Source organism: Mandrillus leucophaeus, unplaced genomic scaffold, assembly GCF_000951045.1.
Source record: "Mandrillus leucophaeus isolate KB7577 unplaced genomic scaffold, Mleu.le_1.0 Scaffold365, whole genome shotgun sequence".
Taxonomy (NCBI): domain Eukaryota; kingdom Metazoa; phylum Chordata; class Mammalia; order Primates; family Cercopithecidae; genus Mandrillus; species Mandrillus leucophaeus.
In genome coordinates, this window is record NW_012103865.1 from 2,122,492 (window position 1) to 2,148,610 (window position 26,119).

At 37.4% G+C, this 26,119-nt stretch overlaps 1 protein-coding gene across 2 annotated transcripts in view; it reads right to left on the reverse strand.

Annotated features, from left to right (window-relative positions):
* The window catches only part of TPK1 (thiamin pyrophosphokinase 1), a 409,608-nt gene that overhangs the window by 79,555 nt on the left and 303,934 nt on the right, over nt 1–26,119 (reverse strand). For both annotated transcript variants that reach the window (XM_011989928.1, XM_011989929.1), the window contains one exon: nt 15,282–15,393. In XM_011989928.1, the coding sequence (XP_011845318.1) occupies nt 15,282–15,393 (112 nt within the window). The remainder of the gene's footprint in view (nt 1–15,281; nt 15,394–26,119) is intronic.

Below are 26,119 nucleotides of genomic sequence, written 5' to 3' on the forward strand. Positions count from 1 at the left end.
GTCAGAAAAAGAGGGAGAGAGATTTGACGGTGCTATGCTGCCAGATCCTGAGGATGGAGGAAAGGGTTAGGAGCCAGGAAGTGTGGGTGGCCTTTAGAAGTTGGAAAGGGTTAGAAAAATATTCCCTCCTGCAGCCTCCAGGAGGAATGAAGCTCTGCCAATGCTTGTATTTTAGTCTCATGAGACTTATTTCTGACTGTCCTCCAAACTGTAAAATCATGACTTTGTGTTGTTTTAGGCCACTAAGTTGGTGGCAATTTGTTATACCAGCAATAGGGAACTGATAAATCTGAAAAAAACTTGTATCATGAAAATTTTAACAAATATTGTCAATTTTCTTCATCTACCTATCAGACAACACCCATTCTAAGTCTGTCTGTCTGTTTATCTATCTATCTATCTATCTATCTATCTATCTATCTATCTATCTATCTTCAAATATACGGTCAAACATAAAAATTTTCTATACTGTAAAAATCCCTGTGTCATGTACCCCACATTCTGCATCTTGCCTGCTAGCTCTACTTTAATTGGGTTGTTCTTGCTGCCTTGGCTGACTTCCACAGTTTCTCTCTTGAATACCTGAACTTTAAGAGCATTATATTAAATAGTTTATCTTTATAGTTTCTCTCTTGAATACCTGAACTTTAAGAGTATTATCCCGATACTAAAACCAGACAAAGACATCACAAGAGGAGAAAGTCACAGAACAATATCTGTTAGGAATATGGATGCAAAAATCCTCAACAAAATAGTCAGAAACCAAATCCAGTAACATATAACAATAATTACACATTATGACCAAGTGGGATTTATTCCAGGGATGCAAGTTTGATTTAATATCTGAAATTCAATTAATGTAAAACATATCAATAGAAGTTTTAAAATCAAATGTTCATTTCAACAGATGCAGAAAGATACAAAATCCAACACACTTTCATAATATAACCACTCAACAACTGGAAATAGCAAATAACTTCCTTAATCTAATAAAGGACATCTATGAAAAGCCCACAATTAACATCATTCTTGAGAATAGAAAACTAGATGCTTTCTTCCTAAGATCAGGAACACAACAAGGATATACACGCTCAACACTTCTATTCAATATTGTACCTGAGGTTCTAGCCAGGACAATTTGGCAAGAAAAAGGAATAAAAAGCATCTAGATTTGAAAAGAAGTAAAAGTACTTCTATTTGCAGAAATCGTGATCTTGTATATAGAAACTCCTAAGAAATCTGCCAAAAATACATTAGTCCTAAGGAATAAGTTCAGCAAGGTTGCAGGATACAAGATAAATTGCAGAAATCAACTGTATCTCTATACACTTGGAATTAACAATCCCAAAATAAAATGAATTCCATTCACTACAGCATAAAAAAATACTAAATAATGTAACAGAAGAAGTACACAACTGACACTATTTAAAAAGAACATGCAAAGAAATTAAATGAGATCTAAATAAATGAAAACCATTCCATGTTCATGGATTAGAAGACAACTTTGTTAAGATGGCCATACTCTCCAAAATACTCTATAGAATCAACACAATCTCTATTAGAATCCTAGCTGTAACTTACACAAAATTACTTAAATATAAAAATTAATTCAACACAGATCCAGAACCTAAATGTAAGCATAAAACTGTAAATTCTTAAAATAAAATGTAAGAATAAGTTTTCATGATATTGGATTTTACAACCAATTCTTAGATATGATGCAAAAAGCATAAGTCACAAGTGAAAAAAATAAGACTTTGTCAACACTAGCAGTTTTTCTTTTTGCTTTAAAGAACACCATTAAGAAAGCAAAAAGAGAGCCCACAAAATAGAATAAAGTATATCTGATAAGGGACTTGTATCTGGAATACATAAAGAACTCTAACAACTCAATGATTAAAAGACAAATAGCTCAATTAAAAAATGGCTGAAGAATCTGCGTGAAAGGTATACAAATGGCCAAGAAGTACTTGAAAACATATTCCACATCATTATTCATCAGGGAAATGCAAATTAAAACCACAGTGAGATACCACTTCACACACGCCAGACTGGCTAGAATCAAAAAATCAGATAAAAATAAGCGTTGACAAGGACATGGCAAAATTGGAACTCTCATACACTGTTGGTAGGAATAGAAAATGGTGTAGTCCCTTTGGAAAACGCTCTGGAAGTTCTTCAGCAATTAAACATAAAGACACAATAATGCCCAGAAAGTCTACTCCTAGGTATATACCCCTCAAAAATGAAGACATGTCTACACAGAAATTTGTACATGAATGTCTATAGCAGCATTACTTACAATAGGCAAAAGGTGGAAACAATTCAAATGTTAATTGACAAATAGATAAAATGTGGTATAATCATATGGTGGAATATTATGCAGCCATATAAGTTAATGAAATACTGATAAATTTCTACATTAATGAACCTTAAAAATGTTATGGTAAGTGAAAGAAGTCAGTCACAAAAATCCCTATTTTTGTGATTACGTGATTCAATTACATGATTCAATTCATATGAAAGACTAGAATAAGAAAATCTAGAGATAGGGAATAGAGAAGTAGTTGCTTAGGTCTGGGGCAAAAAGGGATGGGATGGTGGGCTGTGAGGGTGACAGCTAAAGGATACATGGTTTCTTTCTGAAAGGATGAACTTTCTAAATTTGTCTGGTGATGGCTGCACACATATTTTAATATACTAAATACTATTGACTATACATGTTAAGTGAGTGAATTGTATGATACGTGAATTACATCTCAAAAAATGTTTAAAAAAACAGCTATCTTTTCTTTCTAGCTTAGTTTACTAGAGTTAGAATCAACACTTGCCTCCCAGAAGATCAGGATCATAAATCTGATTCCTCTTGCTTAACTTGGCTCAAAGTCATGGCCATGATCCTTTTCATACAAAGATAGCACAGCATAGCTCTTTGTGAGACCTTTTCCCACTACACAAATACGGAAGTGACATAACCAGCTCTTTGTTTCCAGGGCTACCGCTGACCTCTACTTGGAAGTTAAATGGTATTTTGCAATAACAAAATCAACTTTTTTAAAAAAGACTGCAACAGCTTGTGATCCTTAAAATATCACGAATGACTGCAATTTGGTTTGTTAACAAATAGTTTTTAAAAGGTAAAATAATGGCCCATACGAATATAAAATGAAGATGACAGATATTTTATTTAAGTCATTAATTAATGAGAAAACCTGTAAATAAATAAAAAAAAAAACCTGCTTCAAGGAGACTCTACAAAGGACAGACACATCTACAGATGATTGGGAATGCTGACATGAGTTTGCTAATGAATAGGAAACTGGCCAATTCTGTAGGGTGAGAATCCACTGCATTTTTAACAGAACAAAAACTCATTTGACTTCTACAAACAGTAATCATTTACATTGTCATCAGCCCCTTGCCAGTTAGCTTCTAACTAAACAGAGTTTCAAAATAATAAAAAACAATGAAAGGCTAAGTTTCCTATAGAATCAGATAACCCCGAAAGGATCTTTTACACTAGGCCTAACAATCCATCACAAGACATTCAGGAATCTTTCTGTTTCTTATTTTTCACTGTTCCCTTTTATTTTAGGTTCAGGGGTACATGGTCAGGTTTGCTGTATAGGTAAACTGCATTTTATGAAGGTTTGCTGTATAGATTATTTTATCACCTGGGTAACAAACATGGCCCCTGATAGGTATTTTTTCTGATCCTCTCCCTAATCCCACCCTGAAGTGGGCCCCAGTGTCTACTGTTCCACTCCGCTCTTTGTATTCACGTATTCTCATTGTTTAGCTCCCACTTATAAGTGAGAATACTTGGTGTGTTATTTGGTTTTCTGCTCCTACATTCGTTTGCTTTGGATAATGACCTCCAGCTCCACCCATGTTAATGCAAAGGACATGATCTCATTCTTCTTAATGGTTGCATAGTGCTCCATGGTTTATATGTACCACATTTTCTTTTTTCTTTTTTTTTTTTAACTTTTCTTTTAGGTTTAGGGGTACATATGAAGGTTACATAGGTAAACACATGTCATGGGGGTTTGTTTTACATATTATTTCATTACTCCAGTACTAAGCTCAGTACATAATAGCTATCTTTTCTGCTCCTCTCCCACTTCCCACCCTTCCCTCTCAAGTAGACATCAGTGTCTGTTGTTTCCTTCTTTGTGTTCATCAGTTCTCATCATTTAGCTCCCACTTTTAAGTGAGAATATGTGGTATTTGGTTTTCAGTTCCTGTGTTAGTTTGCTAAGGACAATGGTCTCTAGCTCCATCCATGTTCCCACAAAAGACATGATCTTGTTCTTTTTTATGGCTGCATAGTATTCCATAGTGTGTATTTATCACATTTTCTTTATCCAGTCTACTGTTGATGGGCATTTAGGTTGATTCCATGTCTTTGCTATTGTGAATAGTGCTGAAATGAACATATGCATGTGTCTTTAGGACAGAAATATTTTTATTATTTTGGGTATATACTCAAAAGTAAGATTACTGGGTCAAATGGTAATTCTGTTTTAAATTCTCTGAGGAATTTCCACGCTGCTTTCCACAATGGCTGAACTAATTTACACTTCCTCAGCAGAGTATAAAGCACTCCCTTTTTTCTGTGACCTTGCCAGCATCTTTTATTTTTTGACTTTTTAATAATAGTCATTCTGACTGGTGTAAGATGGTATCTGACTGTGGTTTTGATTTGCATTTCTCTAACGATTAGTGGTGTTCTGCATTTTTTTCATATGCTTGTTGGCCACATGTATACCTTCTCTCGAAAAGTGTCGGATCATGTCCTTTGTCTACTTTTTAACAAGGCTGTTTGTATTTTGCTGGGAATACAGCTAACCAGGGAGGTGAAAGATCTCTACAATGAGAATTACAAAACATTGCTCAAAGAAATCAAAGATGACACAAACAAATGGAAAAAGATTCCATGCTCATAAATAGGAAGAATCAATATTGTTAAAATGGCCATACTGTCTTAAGCAATGTAGAGATTCAATGCTATTCCTATTGAACTACCAATGATTCTTCACAGAAATAGAAAACACTACTTTGAAGTTCATATGGAACCAAACAAATAGCCTGAATAGCCAAGGCACTCTTAAGCAAAATGAACGAAGCTGGAGGCATCATCTGACTTTAAGCTATGCTACAAGGGTACAGTAACCAAAACAGCATGGTACTGGTACAAAAGCAGACACATAGACCAAAGGAACAGAATAGAGAGCCCAGAAGTAATACCACACACCAACAATCATCTGATCTTCGGCAAAGCTGAAAAAAACAAGCAATGGGGAAAAGACTCCCTATTCAACACATGGTGCTGGAGTAGCTGGCTAGCCATATGTAGAAGACTGAAACTGGACCCCTTCCTTACACTATATACAAAAATCAACTCAAGACGGAGTATAGACTTAAATGTAAAACCTAAAACTATAAAAATCCTGGGGATAACCTAAGAAATACCATTCTGGACATAGAATCCAGCAAAGATTTCATGACGAAGACACTAAAAGCAATTGCAACAAAACCAAAAATTGACAAACGGGACCTAATGAAACAAAAGAGCTTCTGCAGAGTAAAAGAAACTATCAAGAGAGTAAATAACCTACAGAATGGGAGAAAATATTTGCAAACTATGCATCTGACAAAGGTCTAATATACAGAGTCTATAAATAACTTAATTTTCTATTTGATTTGATCTATCAAATTTCATCAGTTCTAACATGGATATTTTCCTATATCTCTGCAATTATAATTAATATATTTTTTCTTAGTATACATAAAATACTATGTATCTTACTATCAATGGCATCGTAAATGTGATAAAAATGCAATCATTTCACCAACTCGTTAACTCGAGAAAAGGGTTTTGGGGGTGAAAGACCTCAGCTAGCATCTATTTTAGGAAGGACCAGAGGGGAAAAGATTGCCAACTTTATTGTCACCTTTAATCTGTAATGCATCCTTTTTTTTCTGGAAAAATGTTAACATATTTAATTCAATTCAGAGTAAGTTATTGATTATAGATGACTTACAGTATGAAAGACATCGTCCTTGACTCAGACAAGAAATACTGATGTCACAGTTTCAGAGTGTCTTTTTAAAGCACTGGTCTGGAAAATCAATAATTAATACAAAAACGAAGACATTTAAAAACACAAAACATCTCACCCATTAGTGGCACTAGCTCACAAGAGGTTATAACCTAAGTGGGAATAGCTGTAGCTATACTATGACAACTGCCTACAGTCACTTTGTGAGTTACAGTGGAGTGAGAATTAAGAGCATTTCTCACTGAAAATGCATTATTAACAAGTGTAATTTTACAGATGCATGAACTGTTCTCTTGTTAGGCTGGCACTTAAAAATTTTCATAGAAAACTCCTGCAGAAAACCATGGTAGCTTTATATGCTTATTACAACTTTTTTATGTTCACAGAGATGAAAAATCTTTTCAAACTGTTTTCTCATAATTTCTCTCTTTCAAAACTCTTTCCCTTAGGTTAAAAGAGTTGAGTCTCTTTTAGTCAATGCTGAGAAATTATTTCTTTGTCATTTACTTGTGTATTTCTTTGAAGAAAAAAAAACATAAAAGAAAGAACAATGAATACACAATTTCAATCTCAATATGAGGGCTATATAAAGGGGCCTGGACAAATGGAAGGCAACTCCATTTCATATTTTCCTTAGGCAAAATTATAGAAAAGTTAAAAGTTCTGTCCCTCAGAATTTCACTTTTCTTGCCATTACTTTCCATTCTGTGCCATTATCTTCTCTTTCGTATCACCTTTGCTTTCCCATCTAGTTACCTTCCTCCTATCTTCTCTTTATCCCAAATTCATCTTTTGTCCCAAATTTACATTCTCTATATTCCAAATTAAATTTTTTTAAACATCAACTTGTTTTATGTAAGTCCTTCACTTACTAATTGGAAACAAAGATAAATAGTATTGAAGACCTGATTTCAAACTTTGAGTGCAATAATCCATAATTATGTAAATTTAGGCCAACTAGAGATTTCAAGTACTATTTCCATATCTGAAAAATACAAAAAATCCAACCTGTCACACAGACCTATTGTAATATTTAAAAGACTTTTTAAAAATGTGAAATATCATATGAACATTAATACTACAATTCTGATTATTGCTCTCATCCTTTGTGAAAAGTTGAAAACTTCTGGAAATACCACAAACCCATATATAGAGTATACTGCCACTTGACTCTATAGGTATTACATGGAATATCAACCTAAATACACCCTGCTAAATTCACCAGGATTATCTAGGAAGGAAACCCAACTTTGAGCTATTAACACCCATTAACACAAATATATAAGTCAGATTAAGTAGCTATCTCCTGGCAGGAGATTTTGAAAGACTGGGGTAGTTTTAGTAAATTATTGAAGAGGATCTTTGTTCTGGGAATAGAGTATGGAACGTGGCTGAGTAGGGAGACAAGAGAATGGGGAGGATGAAGCCAGTGTGCTGGGTTCTGAAAAATATCCAAAAAGGGGCAGGATTCTAGGGTTAATGATTAGGATGAGCAGTGGCTCTATTTGGAACTTCAAAAATCAGAGTAAGTCTGAAATTCAGATTTCCCAAAGGTGAAAATATGAGTGTTGGAATCTTTACAATAATGATTTGTATTTATATGTTTCCATGAGTCAAAGTTTGAGTAGAGTCACTTCAAAATATAATTGTGGCCTCTGAAAAACCTTGCCAGAGCCTTTGTTGTTAACTTTTGCCTTTCAGAGGGTTCCCTGTTGCTACACTTGTCCTCAACCTCAGCTAGGAGATGTGGAAGGTTTCCATTCTGGTCATATGGTAGCCCATATATCCTGAAATTCTCCTGATACCAGACTCTTAGACATAATACCTAATTTATTATAAATGTTCTGTAACTAACATGCTAAGCTCACAAGAAAATAAACTCTTCAGTGATCTAAAATTGAAGGAAAACAGGGCACCTGCACAGATAATGTTGGTTTCTTTCCTTAACTAACATGCCTTTCTTTTCAGATACATGTCAGTCAAGAATAAAGATGCTGGTCCTCAATAAAGTAAGAGTTAGGACTGAGGTTCTATATAAATTCAGTGCTACATCTTTAATAGAAGGGTAGACTTCTGTCTTAGTCTATTTGGGTTACTCTAATAAAATGCCATAAACTAGATAGCTTACAAATATCAGAAATTTATTGCTCACAGTTCTAGAGGTTAAGAATTACAAGATCAAGGCACCATGGATTTGGCATCTGGAGAGGGTCCATTGCCTGGTTTACAGATGGTGCCTTCTTACTGAGTGGTGAAAGAGGCAAGTGTCTCTCTCAGGTCTCTTTTACAAGGGCATTAATCCCATTCATGAGGGTTCATGATCTAGTCACCTCCCAATGTCTCCACCTCCTGATAACATCACATTGATGATTACGTTTCAACATACGAATTGGGGGGAGGGGAGCATAAACCTTCAGACCATAGCGACTAGGAAATAACTGGTCCGCCAGAAAAGGTTCAGAACAAGGAAACACCTCTCTATCAGCCTGGGCTTTCACAGTGGTAAAAACTAAAAAAGACACCTCAATTCTTTGTCGTTTTAATTAACACTGAAAGCGTCTTCAGGAAAACCTTATACTGAGATAGCTAAGTGTTCCAGGATTGGTTATACCTCAGGGCACTGGCAGAAGCAACGTAAAATCTCATGTCAAAGAACATGCTTAACCTAAGCTTCTACATATTTCTACAGGAAAAAAAAAAAAGACAACCAAATATACAAAACACAGGATAAAGTGTCTATCATGAGTGAGAATAAAGGAAATATTTAAAAACAGCAGTATTATCAAAAAGTCAAAAAATTAACAGATGCTGGTGAGACTGAAGAGAAAAGGAACACATACACTGCTGGTGGGAATGGAAATTAGTTCAGCCATGGTGGAAACCAGTTCAGTGATTTTTCAGAGAACTCAAAGCAGAATTACCATTTGACCCAGCAATCCCATTATTGCATATATACACAAAGAAATATAAATCATTCTACCATAAAGAACATGTACATATGTGTTCATCACAGTGCTAGCCACAATAGCAAAGACACTGAATCAACCTAAATCCTCATCAACAGTAGAATGGAGAAATAACATGTGGTACATACACACCATGGAATATCACGCAGCCATAAAAAGAACAAGATCATGCCCTTTGCAGCAACACAGATGGAGCTGGAGGCCATTATCTTAAGTGAACTAACACAAAAACAGAAAACCAAATACCACATGTTCTCACTTATAAGACGAAGCGAAATGTTGAGTACATACAGACATAAAGAAGGGAACAACAGACACCAATGTCTAGTTGAGGGTGGAGGGTAAGGATTGAAAAATTACCTATTGGGTACTATGCTTATTACCCGGGTGGTAAAATAATCTGTATATAAAACCCCCATTACATGCAATATACCTGTATAGCAAACCCGCACATGTATCTCTGAACCTAAAAGTTAAAAATAATTGGAAAAAGAAAATTTGAGACTCCCTCTCAAAAAATAAGAAGAGAAAAGGAAAAATAGCAGAATTAGGTCAAAAAAGAGATGAAGAAACTAGAATGCTCAAATACCATATTGTATTCTACCAAATATAAGATACTATTTATTATAATAGGCCCCAATTTTTAAATATCTAAAAAAACTCCTATCAATTAAATTATGACATTTTTAACAATCTAATAGATTAAATAATTCATCTCAATTTCCAATATTTTAAAAATCTGCTTAGGTATTTAAAAATTAAATATATAATTAAAATACTGGCACCAAACAAGATGTGATCTTAAATTTTTTGAGATAAAAAAGAGTGAAAAATAAAATCTATGAAATTCAAAACACAATCATTAAATGGCAGATTAGAAACAGCCAAAGACAGAAAAAGTGAAAAGAAAGACGAAAAAAAAAAAAAACCCTAGAATGCACAAAGAATACACAAGGAAGAGGGATGATGAGGGCTAAAACGTTTACTAAACGTTCTACGTTTACTAAAACGTTCAAGGAGAAAAGAATAGAAAAAAAATGGAGGGGAAGCAATCAAAGAAGATAAACGGCTAAGAATTTTCAGAATTGATGAACTATACCAATTATCAGATTAAATAAAAAGCAACTAGAACAAAAGAAAGGTTATATGTAAACATATTGTAAAACTTTGGAGTATCAAAGCAAAACATAAGGTCTAGAAACATCTGACAGATTATAAACAAATCAGAATTAATTTCATTGATTGTAGATTTTTCAACAGAAACAACAGCAATCCATATGAATATGGCTGAAAGAAAACTAAAATAAATTTTTTGTGATATACATAGATAAAATGTTCAAGATGATGAATGAAGCAAAGGCATTTTTTGACAGAAGAGCAGACCCCTAGTCATTCTCTTCTTCTTTACTGATGGAACCTCAGTTTTATTTGGAGTGACAATGTAGTTGGATAAAAAATTGCACATGTAGCCTCCTTTGAAGCTAGGGTGACTATTTTTTACCGTTCTGGCCACTGAGGCAAAAGATGAGACACAGGAAGGGTTTCTGAGAATGCCAGGAATCTCTGATGTCTCTGATGCCTGTGCTTCCTGTTACAGACCCTTCCTGCTCCCTTCCCTTTCCTCTCTTCTGATGCGTACTAGGCAGAGTACAGCTGGAGTTGCAACAGACATCTCAGATTTTAAGGCAAAGGCTGAGGAAATAATAGAACCCTTGCCCTATAGGTACTTATCTCTGCACTTTGTTACATAAGGAAACCAACAAAAAGGCTTTTTTTTTTTTTAAGCCACCATTTCAGTCCATTATAAGAACTTAATTCTATTTGTTACAGACTGTGGAAGAAAACTTGATTATTAATAGAAATACGATTGTGTATAGAAAACCAAGTGACTCTATAGTCACATTTTCAGATATAATAAATGTTCATCAATATATTAATATGAAAAGAGATGAAAATGAATTATGCATCTATATATCACCAACAAACAGAAAATGTAATTTATTAAAAGTATAATCTGTACTAGGGACACGAAATATAGCATTTATAGAAATAAACCTTATAAAAATGCATAGGATATTTGTAGAGAAAATTATAAAATTATTGAAAGGAATTTAAAAGTTCTAAGTAAATAGAGAGCTAAACTAAATTTGTGGATGGGAAGACTCAATTTCATGTAGAAATTTTCTTCCCCAATTTTTCGATTCTTCCCAAATTAATCTAGACATGAAATGTAATTGCAGTAAAAATTATAATAGAATTGTGTCAGAGAGGCACTTGTCAAGTTACTTCTAAAATTTATAAAGAAAAGCAGGCTGGGTGTGGTGACTCACGCCTGTAATCCCAGCACTTTGGGAGGAAAAGGTGGGTGAATCACAAGGTCAGTAGTTCCAGACAAGCCTGGCCAACCTGCTGAAACCCTGTCTCTACTAAGAATGAAAAAAAAAAAAAAAATTAGCTGGGTGTAGTGGCAGGTGTCTGTAATCCCAGTTACTCAGGAGGCCGAGGCAGGATAACTGCTTGAACCCAGGAGGCGGAGGTTGCAGTGAGCCGAAATTGTGCCATTGCACTCCAGCCCAGGTGACAGTGTGAGACTCTGTGTCAAAAACAAACAAAAAAGAGCAAAAAGCCAGGAATAGAGTGACAATTTTGAAGAACAAGGTCTGAGGACTCAACTTAGCACATTTCAATATTTATTATAAAGCTATGGTAATGAAGGCAGCGTGGCTCCAGCACAGGAAGAAGTATGTAAGCCAAAGGAACAAAACAGATCTAAGAAACATACCCATACATATGAACATCTGTGCTACATACACTGCAAATCACTGGCGAAAGGATTAATAAATGATGTGAGCGCAATTCATTATCTTTAAAAAAACTAGATCCTTATCTCATATCATATACAAAAATCAATTTCAGGTGAAAGAAAAGACCTAAACACGAAACTTAAAACTTAAATGAGAGTATCTTTATGACCATGGGGAATAGAAAGGTGACTTACACGAAAATGACAAATCTGGTAAATTTTGACTACATTTAACTCGATAAACTCTGTTTATATAAAAACACCATGAACAAACTGAAAAGTCAAAGTACAGCCAGGAAAAAGTCTTTAGAACTTCTACGAATTAACATCCCAATGGAAAAATAGGCAAAAGAAAGTAGCCATTCACAGAAGAAGAAACCAGCATGAATCATAACTACAGAAAGATGCTTAGCCTTATCAGCAGACACCACAAAAACATATCATTGACACTCATCAGGCTGGCAAAAATGATTACGTTTGATAATAGCAAGAATTGTTGAGGATAAGGAGCAGGGGAGTTTCTATGTATTCCTGGGCTGAGTGCACACTGGTACAGCCACTGTGCAGAGCAATATGTGTATCTCATAAAGGTGAAGATGTGATTATCTATGATACAGCTGTTTCACTCCCAACTGTATATATCCCAGAGAAACTCTTATGCAAGACACAAGTCAAAGAATATTCATAGCATATTGCTATGAAATAAAAGACTGTAAATATAGGCAGCTTCAGTAATAATATTTGAAAAGGTTCACTCCTCGGTGATCAGTACCTAGGTATCATTCATACAATTTTTTTTAATGTTAGAATGGCATGTGAAATATTGCAACCTGGTAACAGATAAATCCAACTACTTTCAGAACTTCTGGCATCACGTACTTAGAGTGGGTGGAGACAGGTAGAGATCAAGCCGCGGGGCCACACCTGAGGGCCTTGACAAGTTTCTTCACAAAAACTTGCTTACTCCCATTAACTCAAGAAGTGAGCTGCTCCCGACTAAACATCTGCATACTCCTTCTCTTTCTGCAAGCCCGCCTTCACCCTGTCCCTTTGCAGCCATGACTGATAAAATAACCCTGACCTCAGGGCTCTGCTGTCACAGACAACAGCGCTGAGGAAGGCAGGGACCCTCTCTGTGAATGAAATCTACCTGCTTTTCTTCAAGTCAACATGATGTCACATTTATTTTTATTAACTTTTAATGAGGCAATATTACCTATCAGAAGACCCCATGAATTAGTGCTTTTACAACAGGTAATTGATGAAACACTTTGTGTTTCAACTGTATTGCTTTGCATATTCCATGAAGTTTTTTTTTAATTTTTATGAAGCTATAGAATAAATAATTACTTCAAAAGTCAAAGTGTTGTGTAACTATATAAATAAGTAATGGCGTATTACATGCAGTTGGATCAAAAGTCATCTCAGGAAGGTTAAGAGCCCTGCCCTCATCATGCTAAAGGCCCCCTTACCAGAGAAAGAAAGAGGATGTGTGGTATGATTTGACTGCAGGTACCCACCCAAATCTCATGGTGAACTGTAATTCCCAATGTTGGTGGAGGAACCTGGTGGGAGGTGACTGAATCATGGGAGTGGGCTTCCCCCTTGCTGTTCTCGTGGTAGTGAATGATTTCTCGTGAGATTTGATGGTTTAAAAGTCTGTGGCACGTCCCTCATCGCTCTCATTCTCTCTTGCTGCCATGTGAAGAAGGGGCCTACTTCCCTTTCACCTTCCACCATGATTGTAAGTTTCCTGAGGCCTCCTGGTCTTGCTTCCCGGTAAGCCTGCATAACTGTGAGTCAGTTAAACCTCTTTTCTTTATAAATTACCCAGTCTCAGGTAGTTCTTAACAGCAATGTGAGAATGGACTAACACAATGTGCATATTGCTGTGGGAAGTACAGGATCAAAGAACATTCTAAAGATCCCAGAAGAATCATGTCTAATGTATGACTCTTTTTTATTACTATAAGATAAAGGAAGCTGGGGCACCTGCTCCTAGTGCCAACGTTCCTGTTTGCTCAGTGCTCCTTTGTCATGGTGCCAGCCCTGAAAAGTGTGATTGCTCCTAGATCCAGCAGGAAGTTCACCACGGCCTAGATTGGGTGCCCTTGGAAATAATGAGAACTATAAAAAATAAAACAGTTGTTTGGGACCAGAACGTTTTCAAAAAAGCTTCCAATGGGAGCTCATGTCAGTTTCAGCTAAACAGCTTCAAAGCTTGTCACATATTTCTGTGCACTGGAGGAGATGTGTTCTCGCAGTCCTTTCAAATTCTGATGAGCTCTCTAGACATTTGTTTCAAAATATCTCTAGTTTTTCCTAATTGTTTCAGCAGTGGCTCATAGAAAGGTCTTTTTACAAGTCTTTGTGTTTCAAAATATTTATTTCTTGGAAAAAAATTTATTTTCTTGTGGGAATCTAAGTGCTCTACTTGTTAGAAAAGAATGACATAGTTCCATATTTTACTTGTACAACTTTGCCATATTGGTCAATCAGGAGATGATCCCTTTGACATTCAGTCAGAGCTCTTTGATTAAATTACTGCTATTCTTAGAAAGACTAGAGTTGATTCATTTCACAACGACTGATGGTTCCTTTCGGAATCAGTATTTATCTCATGAACAGGACCCCCTTACTTTTTAATATTTTTAACTTGGTTTTAGTACTACTAGGACCTAATATAGTTCACAATTACTGGAAAACATTTTAAAATTTAATAAGAGCAGCAAATCTTATGTCAGAGATTTGACTACGAAAAGAACTTGCTGCTTCTCTAGGAAAGGAAAGTAGGATTTTCAAATGCACAAAATCGTGAAGAAGGTGGGGCAAAGAGTTCTTTGATATGACACCAAAAGTACGATCCACAAAAGAAAAAACATAGACTTCATTAACATTTGTTAATTTAGTTAATTAAATTTCAGAAAATGAAAATATATGCTAAGGGCTAACAAACATTTTTGCAAGTCACACACTTGGGTAAAGGACTTGTATCTACAGTACATAAAGGACTCTTACAACTCAATGTAAAAATAGCCAATTAAAATATGGGTAAAAGAGCTGAATAGACATGTCTCCAATGAAGATATACGAATGTTCCATAAGCACAAGAAAAGATGCTTGACATAAGTAGTCATCAGAGAAATGAAAATCAAAACCCCAGTGAGATGCCACCTTCACATGCTCTAGGATGGCTATAAACCAGCAAACAGATAATTCCAAGTGTTGAGAATGTGGAGAAACTGGAACACTCTTACACGGCACATAGTAAAATGGTTCGGGCACACTGGAAGGTAATCTGGCAGTTCCTCAATAGGTTAAACATAGAGTTATCAGAAGACCCAGCAATTCCTCCTAGGTATAGACCACAGAGACATTAAAAAAAAAAAAAAGAAACAGAGAAAAAAAGAAAAAAACATCATTCCTTTATGGAAAGGTTCTACTTACTGAGGTTCCACTTGAGGCCTGTGGTTGTAACCTGTGTACAAGGCTGTCCAACAGGAATAAGGCCGCACCAATTACCCTCCATTCCAGTGTCTACATGCAATCTGTGTTTTCCCTGAAGGACAGAAGAAATGATCATTAAGAAGGGGAAAAGAGAAGGGATGTTAATGTGCACTGAAGACCTGGGCAGGATGCGTCTACGACCCTCTTGAGCCCTCCTGAGTAGCTGGGACTACAGGCGGGCACCACCACACCCAGCTAGTTTTTATATTTTTAGTAGAGATGGGGTTTCACCACATTGGCCAGGCTGGTCTCGAACTCCTGACCTCAAGTGATCCACCTGCCTTAGCCTCCCAAAGTGCTGGGACTGCAGGCGTGAGTCACGACTCCTGGCCTTGCTTTTTTTTTTTTTTTTTAAAGAAAAGTTTTTTATTGTCTTTTAGGTAAGAGCTGCCTTTATTCCTTTGTATAGAATTCCCCCCCAAGTTGATTTATATTGAATAGCTTGCCACACAAATTTGAGATTTGTTTCTTTCTACCATTCTCCATTATATAAATAATTCTCTCTGAAGATAGATATACTAGACATAATACAAATGACCATCCCTAGATGCCAAACCTAGCACACTTTTAAAACAAATGCTCAAAGAGGTAACAAAACCTTCTTTCTAATAGAAGGAGTTGATGAGGCCAGGCGCGGTGGCTCACACCTGTAATCCCAGCACTTTGGAAGGTCGAGGCGGGCAGATCACCTGAGGTCAGGAGTTCAAGACCAGCCTGGCCAATATGGTGAAACCCTATCTCTATAAAAATACAAAACTTAGCTGGGTGTGATGGTGGGTGCCTGTAATCCAAGCTACTTGGGAGACTGTGGTGGAAGAACTGCTTGAACCCGGGAGGCAGAGGTTGCAGTGAGCCGAGATCGGGCCATTGCACTCCAGCCTGGGCGACAGAGCAATACTCTGTCTCAAAAAAAAAAAAAAAAGGAGTTGATGAGACAGATGTTTAGAAATTCGGATTTCCTTAGTATTACATTGGCTTCAGCAGAGAAAGAACAGGAATTGGTGATGACTTATCATACAGGTGGATCGCCACCCAGTTTCCTGTTGAAGGGCAGTACTCTTAGGGTTTCCATCAGAAAACACAGCAATTTCAGAAGGGTTATAGGTAACCTGCAGCATTCTGGACACTGGGTGGCAGAGAGTGGAGGGCTCAAGAAAGCACCAGCGGAACAAGGAAAGGAAGGTACACCTTGTCCAGATCTCTGCACTTCTGCATCTGATAACAGTGTTTCTGACAATGAGACCTGTTGTTAGAATGTGGCTTCTCCATCACTTATCAAAGAGGAAGTCCTGTGTTCTTGGGCTGTCTTCTTTTCAGTGTGTTACAGTTAGTTCTTGTCTCTGATGATTTTCTTTCCTCGGTTTGTGGCCTGCTTAATGGTTTGGCGGTGCCCAGCTGAATATGTTAGCATGTTTGGTGCTCCTAGGTGACTTCCGTTAAGAATGGCGAAGCAAAGAAGGAAGTGTTTTTCAACTTGTGATATTAGCTCCCTGAGAGAATATTCTTCAACTTGTATCATATAATGCAAAGGAAACAGCACATATACATGTTAAGTTTTATTCTCCCAGGGAGAGGAGGGCTGTTATAAAATCCAATGATTTAAATGACACAGTAGTAAGCATGCTATATATTCATTGCCTTCCTCATTATTTTAAGAATCAACAGACCTTAAAATTTTCATTCTGGGAATAAACTCATTTGTGGACTTGAGAAGTCACAGATAGGCCTTAGCCCACAATCAATTAACCACGTTTTCTCTCGTTCCAGAAAGGTGCTTAGCCATATGTGAATGGTCTTTGCGTTTATAAAATGCGAATACAGTTTTTATGGTTAAACAAGAGCAGTGTTTTGCTTTCTTCCTGTATCTTCAAGTCTATGTGACATCTTTTGAAAATGAACAACTGTATAAAGGAATTTTTGTTCATTCCCCAGATTTCTTAATTCATAATATGTGCTAGCCTATATGTGATTTGACACAGGCAGGCATACAGGCTGACATTAAAGAACTTCCCTAAGGATTTATGCCATTACTGGAGACTAGAAGCATATGAACTCATCATTTACTTCCATCTTCTCCCATGAATCATTTCACAGGTTCCTGCTCTGGCCTCTTTTCTGAACTAAGATAACTCTTTGAAGTCAAAGGCAGTCCTATATAGTAAAGAAAGAACAAAAATCAATCACAGTCAGGTTGCTTTTCCAATTGTGGTTATTTCAGCACATCTAACAACCTTAATAAGTATGAAATTGTAATTTAGGGAAAGGTAACAAAGATGTTGCTTGGTATGTGTGCTGGAAAGCAAACTTATGATCATGTTAAACACAGACAGCATAATAGTATTACTTTCCCTAGACTGTCATGTCAAGGTAGAACAAAATACACACAAATAGATAGCTATGAAGGGGTGAGAAATCGCTGTCCCTTTGTTTTGTACTGTACCCCTACTTTCCAAAGGACAAAACATAACTGAGAGAAAAGATTAAAGCTGACTCTAGATTTTGCCTCTGAAAAATATCAAACATTGACTGGGCGTGGTAGCTCATGTCTGTAATCCCAGCAATTTAGGAGGCTGAGGTGGGAGGATCACTTGAGCCTAGGAGTTGGAGACAAGCTCGGACAACATAGTGAAACCATGTCTCTACAAAAAAAAAAGAAGAAAAATACCAGAGAGATATCTGAATTCTGTTTACATACCCACATCCTTAAATCCAATAACTATGCCAAGTTTTATGCTAAGATATTTCAGTGTGGATATCACACACTATACAGCAAATTAACAAGATCATTCACAAAGCACTGAACACAGAAAGAACATAAACGCATCAGATTTAGTGTAAAAAATTCAAGGAGAAGGTGCCAATGCTAGTTTATAAAGTGGCCATGCATTCATCACGTTGTTGTTAATGCTGAACCTACACTTGGAGGCTAATGGCAGCCACAATTAGTGACACACAGTTAGACCCTGTATGAACGAAACATTGCTGTAGACGGATTAAACACAAGGCCAGTCTCTGGTAGCTCATCTTTTGTTAGCTGGTCCAGGTACTTTAAAAATTTATCAACAAACACTGCAGGACATTAAATAGCCTGCAGGAAAGAAGAGTAAAAGAAGCAGACAGAAGTACCTAGATAATATTTAGCAGGAAAAAAAGGTTACTTCTCCTATACAACAGACTTTTGTGCTGGTATATTTTCATACTGTGACTGCTCACATAGCTGAAAGTAGACACAAGACAAAGGGTCTCTCCAGTGAACTTGTAGTTATAAAACTTCAGAGTCTTATATGTTTTCTTTGATTCTGCTCCACAAATGTAGAATTCAAAATAAAAGTGCATTGGGTTTATTTGAAATAGCCTGTATCAAATTAATGTTGCATGTATATAGATATTAAATTGAGGGGTTTTCCCTTTGAAAAAGCATTAATATCTTATATACGGATAGCTTTTAGAATTTCAGATCATGTTAGAACATGTTCTAAAGTGCTTTCCATAGAATATTACTGCCAGGGTCAAATACAGATTGGAAAAATCGCTTTGTCAATTCCCCTCTTGGAAACCACGATGTATGCCAGCATGTTAGATGTTCTAGGTAGTCTTGCAGCAAAAACAAGTAAACAGAAACCCTGTTTACCTGAATAAGTGTTTCCCAAATTTACTTTACCACAGAACCTCCCTTTGCGGCTCAAATATCATCTCGTAATTTCCCACGGAAACCTCATTTCATGAAATCGACTTAGGAAAATGTTGATTTGGAATAATATTTTTCACACAGCACCCAAAACTAGCATATTTTGGTTTAATATTCCCATAGTCAGAACATTTCAAGAATGTGTTTTGAATTTAATAACTTCCATTTGATTTTTGTTTTAGAAGTTGGTCAGTAACCTCCGGCTGAAATCACATACACGTTCTGACATGAGCTAGTTGTACTATTAAAGGGTTAATGACAATACTCAGCAGTTACCAAAAAAATAAAAAACCTTATTAATGCTAGTTGGGTTAGTTTGTTTATTCAAAAGTCAAAAATATGTATGAAATGCCTACTATTGTTAGAGATGGTAAATTACTCTAATGATAGGCTAATTTACTTATCGATTGCCTCACATTGGATATTTCAAAATAAAACATGACATTGATGTCTCTGCTTTGTTATGACCTCTGCATGTATACCTTTTTTTTTTTTTTACAATGGATCATATCTTATCTTCACGTCTTCCTTTTATTCCAGTCAGAGGAAAACCCACTCTTGGTCTCTTCAAAAGATACAGACATTTTAAATGATGACTTCTAGAGACAGTATTTATCCCAGAAGTAAGCGTTACTGACAGCAGAAACAGGACAGGTTGCATTGAAAGACATATTTTGAATTACAGTGATCTCAGAGTTTTCAAATTACTTTAGATAAATGCTTTTCTTAACGTAGCATATGATCAGGATGCCCATGCTCTCCTGTCTGTTCCTATACCATTTCTCCATCCTTAATCCAGAGAAACATCAAAACGCAAGCTTTACTTTTTTCATGAAAACTTCCTATGTGTTCCAAATAACAAAGATGACTTCCTCCTGAAAGCTACCATTTTAATTATTTACGCTACAAAATGTAGCGCTTTGGTACTGCACTGCATCCCTCAAAGAGGTTCATATTGTATCCCTAAAAAGAACAAACTTTCTTTGAAGAACAAGAATCGAATTTTTTTTTTCTGTTGGACTTACAACACAGTGGAAGGAACACATGTATCAAAGAAATACCTGATTGTTTCATTGTTTAAAGAAAATGCATTGATGAAAAGCTGTCCATATGCTTCGAAAAATCTTCTCTCAGTATCTGAGTAGATGAGGGAAGGTCCAGGTGAACTGAAAGGACTCAAGAGACACACCCAGTATTCTTTGTTAAGATCAAGCTTGCCCAATCCACGGCTCACGGGCTGCACGCAGCCCCGGACAGCTTTGAACGTCGCCCAACACAAATTCATAAACTTTCTTTAAACATTGTGAGGTAATTTTGCTATTTTCTTAAAGCTCATCAGCTATGTTAGTGTTAGCATATTTTATGTGTGGCCCAAGACAATTGTTCTTCTTCCATTGTGGCCCAGGGAAGCCAAAAAATTAGACACCCCGATCTAGATAATGTTTGCTTAATCGGATACTACAAGTAAACTGTACACACCCAATAATCATGAATACCCTGTCACTAGTGCTCGAAATACATTTAAAATGTAATTTTATGTGTTTATGTAAAATGAGGACTACAATACTGCCTCCCCGAGTTATTTTCAGGACTAAATAACACGTCGAAGGTGCTGAGAACGGCATTTCAAGCATTCATATTATACATGTTGATTTACTTTTCTCCCTTTATCAGGTCCTCCAGGTTTAATTTGAACCCACAGTTTCTTTCCTTTTTGCTTTTTATTTTTTTTAAAAAATCTGGCCACTTTGCTCCAGTAATTTTTAAAGAAAAAGAGTGATTAGCCCGCATAAGACTAAGATAAAATATTAGCAGAAAGAAGGGAAAAGAAAAACATTTTAACATTATACCTCCACGACACATTAAGATATCTTTGTTTGTTTGTTTGTTTGTTTGAGTCAGTGTCTCAATCTGTTGACCCCACGCTGGAGGGCAGTGGTGCGATCTCGGCTCACTGTAACCTCCACCCCCTGGGTTCAAGCAATTCTCTTGCCCCAGCCTCCCAAGTAGCTGGGATTACAGGCGCCCCGCACCACGCCTGGCTACTTTTTTTATTATTAGTAGAGACGGCGTTTCACCATGTTGCAGGCTGGTCTCAAACTCCTGACCTCGTGATCTGCCCACCTCGGCCTCCCAAAGTGCTGGGATTACAGGCATGAACCACGGCACCCAGCTGACATTAAGATATCTTAAGGAGAGTAATGTCTCCAATTTGTCATACAGAAGCTCTCGTTTTTAGTAAATGAATTTTTAAATAACAGCGTACCTCTTTTACTTTGTTCATCAATTTTTAAAAAAGTTATAAGAACTCCTTCTGAAGCCTAATATTTGGTCACTATACCCAATATGAAATTCTTCAAGTTATTTTTTGGAATTCTCACATGAATTTAGCCAAATACTGAGGCAACTCAATGTTATCTTTATTAAGTGCTAGTAATAATTTCAATAATATTTCATTCAGATTCTAAATATACTAACATATTTCCCACCTTTTCTCACAATTGTTAAAGAATTGATTGGAATCCTGGTACTGCAATACATATTTCAACTTTCTTCCTGTATTATGAACTGCTCCAACTTTCTTACTATAAAAGAGCTACCAAAGAGAGTCCCCTTCCATAGACAATCAGCTTCCCACAATTACTGTAAGCACAAACATTCCTCCTACCTGAACCCCCTACCTTTTGTCAGATGAGCTATTCATCAATCCCCATGCACTTCGCTTTGATGTTATCTCAGAAGCTACAAGTCATTAAGACTGACAGGGGAATGGAGGATAAGGGGGGAGATGGTTCAACAGCAGGGAGAACTACCGGAATGATCCTATTCATTAACAAATTCCAGGCAGCATTTCTGCCAGCTGAGAATGTAGTATGGCTGATGTTCAGCATGCTTAACTGAATGTTGGGTGTCTGGTAACTTTTTTCACTCATGTTCATAATACTCGTGGGATACTGTTAGTGCTCCTGAAGAAAGTGTGGGGGGAAAGACAACAATTTTGCATTTATTTATTTCGAAAACCAGCATGACTATCAAACTCTATAACCTGGAAGAAATAATGAGAAAGATCAAGTTAAAGAAAAAACGGGGAAAATGAGTATGTTGGCCGGGCGTGGTGGCTCACGCCTGTAATCCCAGCACTTTGGGAAGTGGGCAGATCACCTGACATCAGGAGTTCGCAATCAGCCTGGCCAACATGGTGAAACCCCGTCTCTATTAAAAATACAAAAAAAAAAAAAAAAAAATTAGCCAGGCGTGGTGGCAGGCACCTGTAATCCCAGCTACTTGGGAGGCTGAGGCAAGAGAATTGCTTGAACCCAGGAGGCGGAGGTTGCAGTGAGCCGAGATCGTGCCATTGCCCTCCAGCCTGGGGGACAAGGGCGAGACTTCTCCTTAAAAAAAAAAAGAGTATCTTAGTTTATTTGGACAACTATAATAAAACACCACAAACTGGTAGCTTATAAACAGCATAAATTTACTTCTCAAATTTCTGGACCCTGGGAAGTCCAAGATCCATGTGCTGGCAGATTCAGTGTCTGGTTAGTACCTACTTGCTGGTTCATAGATGGCACCTTCTCAGTCTGTCCTCATGTGGCAAAACTGGCAAAGGATCTCTCTCAGGCTTCCTTTAGAACGGTATCCATCCCTTTCAAGGGTTCCATTCTCATGACCTAAGCATCTCCTAAAGACCCCATTTCCAAACGTGGAGTTTAGGATTTCAATATAGGAGTTTTGTGGGGCGGGGGGCGGGGGCGACACACAAACATTCAGATGATAGCAGTGAGGAAACAATTTTTGAGTATTTGCTAGGTGCAGATATTCTGCTGGCCACTATAATTCTTATAACAACCTCGAGTGGTAGAATTACTGCTAAAATAAAGATTGCAGACTCAGGGCAGTAATGAACTTGTTCAAGATAACTAGTAACAGTAGGTGTGATATCCAAACCCAAGTATGCTGTGATTTTAAGCCCATTTGTTTTTACTATGTCGTCATGTCCTTCTAGGCTCTAACTTTGAAAGCCAGTCTGGCTCATTTCTCTCATTGCTTGCTTTTTCCCCATTCTTCCTTTTTGTTCCCTATATTCAATTTCCAAATGAAGCTTTTGCATGACCTTGCCTAAAGTTTATCGTAAATAATAAATACTTGCACAGTGCATGAATGAATGAATAAGTCAGTGAATACCCTTTTTCTTTGACCTCATCCATGTATCTTCAACAGAATGTCCCATTCTCTTTATTTCCTATGTCATCATGTCTCCATTCATTTGGCTGCTCTGTGTTGGTGACTGAATATGGGGAGGATGCAGGTAAGTCTGTGTGAAACACTTATTCATGTTTTCAAAACATGCCTACTGGGCTTTCCAAAGAATGGTTAAAGCAAAATCAGTAACTCGGCTATGAACAAGGAAACTGAGATACAAAAGTCATTTTTTTTTTTTTAATTCAGTACCATAAGACAAGAACAAACAAGGACAGTGGTGCTTCTCCCCTCCCCGATCTTAGAAAATATTAATGAAAAGCAGGTAGGCTTAATATTCAGATGGTACAAGTCCCAATACTCAGTTCAGATGCCACCTAATTCACTATCCTTCTCAGAATCCTTCACTGAACTTGTAAACCTGGGCTACTTGCATACCGTCTGCTCTCCACACACACTGTTTCAAGTCTAATTCCCTTACCAGAAGATAAATGCCTCAAGGAGAGGAACAGATCTTCTTTCTTTCTTTATTTATTTAATTTTGAGATGGGTTCTGGCTACACTGATCAAATGGCCTCAAACCCCTGGGCTCAAGTGATCCTCCTGCCTCAGCCTCCTGAGGAGTTGGAACTAGGGGCATAAGCCACTGCACCCAGTTTCATTGATATATATACACACACACACACACACACACACACACACACACCTGTATAGTATTAGGTACACAGTAGGAGTACAATAAATATTATCAAAAGGAAAACACTAAGCTTAGTAGTTTCCATATAATGACTCTTGACCTCCTTCATCTGCCATCTACCACCTCATGACCCCATTTATTTGTTCCCCTTTACATTAAGATTCCTAGAAAGGGTTGTCTAAATTCACTGTCTGCAATTCTTCTCCTCTATTCTGTCTTTGATACAGTTTGCATATTTGTCCCTGCCCAAATCTCATGTTGAATTGTAATCTCCAACGTTGGAGGTGGGGCCTGGTGGGAGGTGACTGGATCATCACGGTGGTTTCTCATGAATGGTTTAGCACCATCCCCTTAATGTTATTCTTGTGAGAGTGAGTTCTCGTGAGGTCTAGTCATTTATAAGTGTGTGGCACCTCCCCCCACCCTCTTGCTTCTGCGTTTGCTGTGTAACACACCTGCTCCCCCTGCACCTTCTGCCATGATTGGAAGCTTCCTGAGGCCTCCCCAGAAACAGATGCTGCCATGCTTCCTGTATAGCCTGTAGAACCTTGAGCCAATTAAACCTTTTCTTTTATAAATTACCCAGTCTCAGGGATTTCTTTATAGCGATGCAAGAACAACCTAATACAGTCTTAGATTCATACCAAATAAGCTTTTGCCCCCATCACTCTTCCAAACTGGCTTTCACTGAGAAATCCAGTGACTTCCAAGCTGCTAAATTCAATGGTCAGTTATTACTTTTCATTTGGGTTGACCTATCAGCAGTGTTTGCAATGGGTTCTCTTTCTCTCTGTTTGAGAAATTATCCTTACTTCGCTTCCAGAATACCACACTCTTTCGATTTTCCTCTTAACCCATGGATCTTTCACTGACTCCTCCCCTTCTTTTCAAACTCTCAATGATGGAGGGTCTCAGCTCCTTACTCTCAGCAAGATCCTCCTCCCTCATCTGCCCGTATTCACACTCTTCGTGATCTCAATCATCTAGATGTTGTGGAATCCCAAATTTGCATCTCTAGCCCAGACTTCCCTCCCAAACTCTGCTTTTGCACGTCCCGTTGCCTATTTTACATACCTTGACCTTTTACCTCAAACCAACCCCATTCACAGCTTTTGATCTCAGTTGAGAGCTACTCCATCTTTCCAACTGCTTAGGCCAGAGGATTTCTTCTTTTCCCATACCCCACATCTAACCCGAAATCTTATTGACCCTATTCTAAATAGTTTCAGAATTCCTATCACTTCCTATCACATCTCACAGTCTCATTCATTACCATCCTGTGCACTTTGCCATAATAAGGTCTCCTCTTGCCTCACTAGAGTCTGTTTCCAATCCAGCCGCTGAAAATGACTGCTTTAAAAAGTAAATCAGACCCACCTACCTCCAGGTTGACCCCTTCCCTCAGGAGAAACACTCCCAGCTTTCAGAAAGCATTCCATTTTCTTTTTCTAACTCTTGAGAAGTCTAGGGATACTATAGATTCTGTCCATGGAGTCTGAGGAAAGCACTGTCATTGTCAGTGAATCCTTCTTTTGAACTTGCCTGGGTTAATCTACCCTGCATGCAGTGTGACCATTAAGAGTAGGCCAGGCACGGTGGCTCACGCCTGTAATCCCAGCACTTTGGAAGGCCAAGGCAGGCAGATCACCTGAGGTCAGGAGTTCGGGACCAGCCTGGTCAACATGGCAAAACATCGTCTCTACTAAAAATACAAAAATTAGCCCGGCATGGTAGCGGGCACCTGTAATCCCAGCTACTCGGGAGGCTGAGGCAGGAGAATCACTTGAACCCAGGAGATGGAGATTGGAGTGAGTGGAGATCGTGCCACTGCACTCTAGCCTGGGTGATAGAGCAAGACTCTGTCTCAGATAGATGGATGGACGGATGGATGGATGGATGGATGGATGGATGGATGGATGGATAGACAGACAGACAGACAGACAGACAGTATTGTAGGTGCTGGAGAAAGACTTCATGGACTTCATTGCCTTTCTATTTGTGTCTAAGTTTCATTTTCTTTAACTAGAAAACCAGAATAAAAACGTTGTGGGAATTTAATGGCTTGAAACGCAAAACCCTTAGAATAGTGCCTGCCAAAGAGTAAATGCTTAAAAAACATCTGCTATCATTATGTTTAGAAAACAAAGGATTAAATCACAGGTAACACAATTAATTACTTTTACTTTTAGAAAG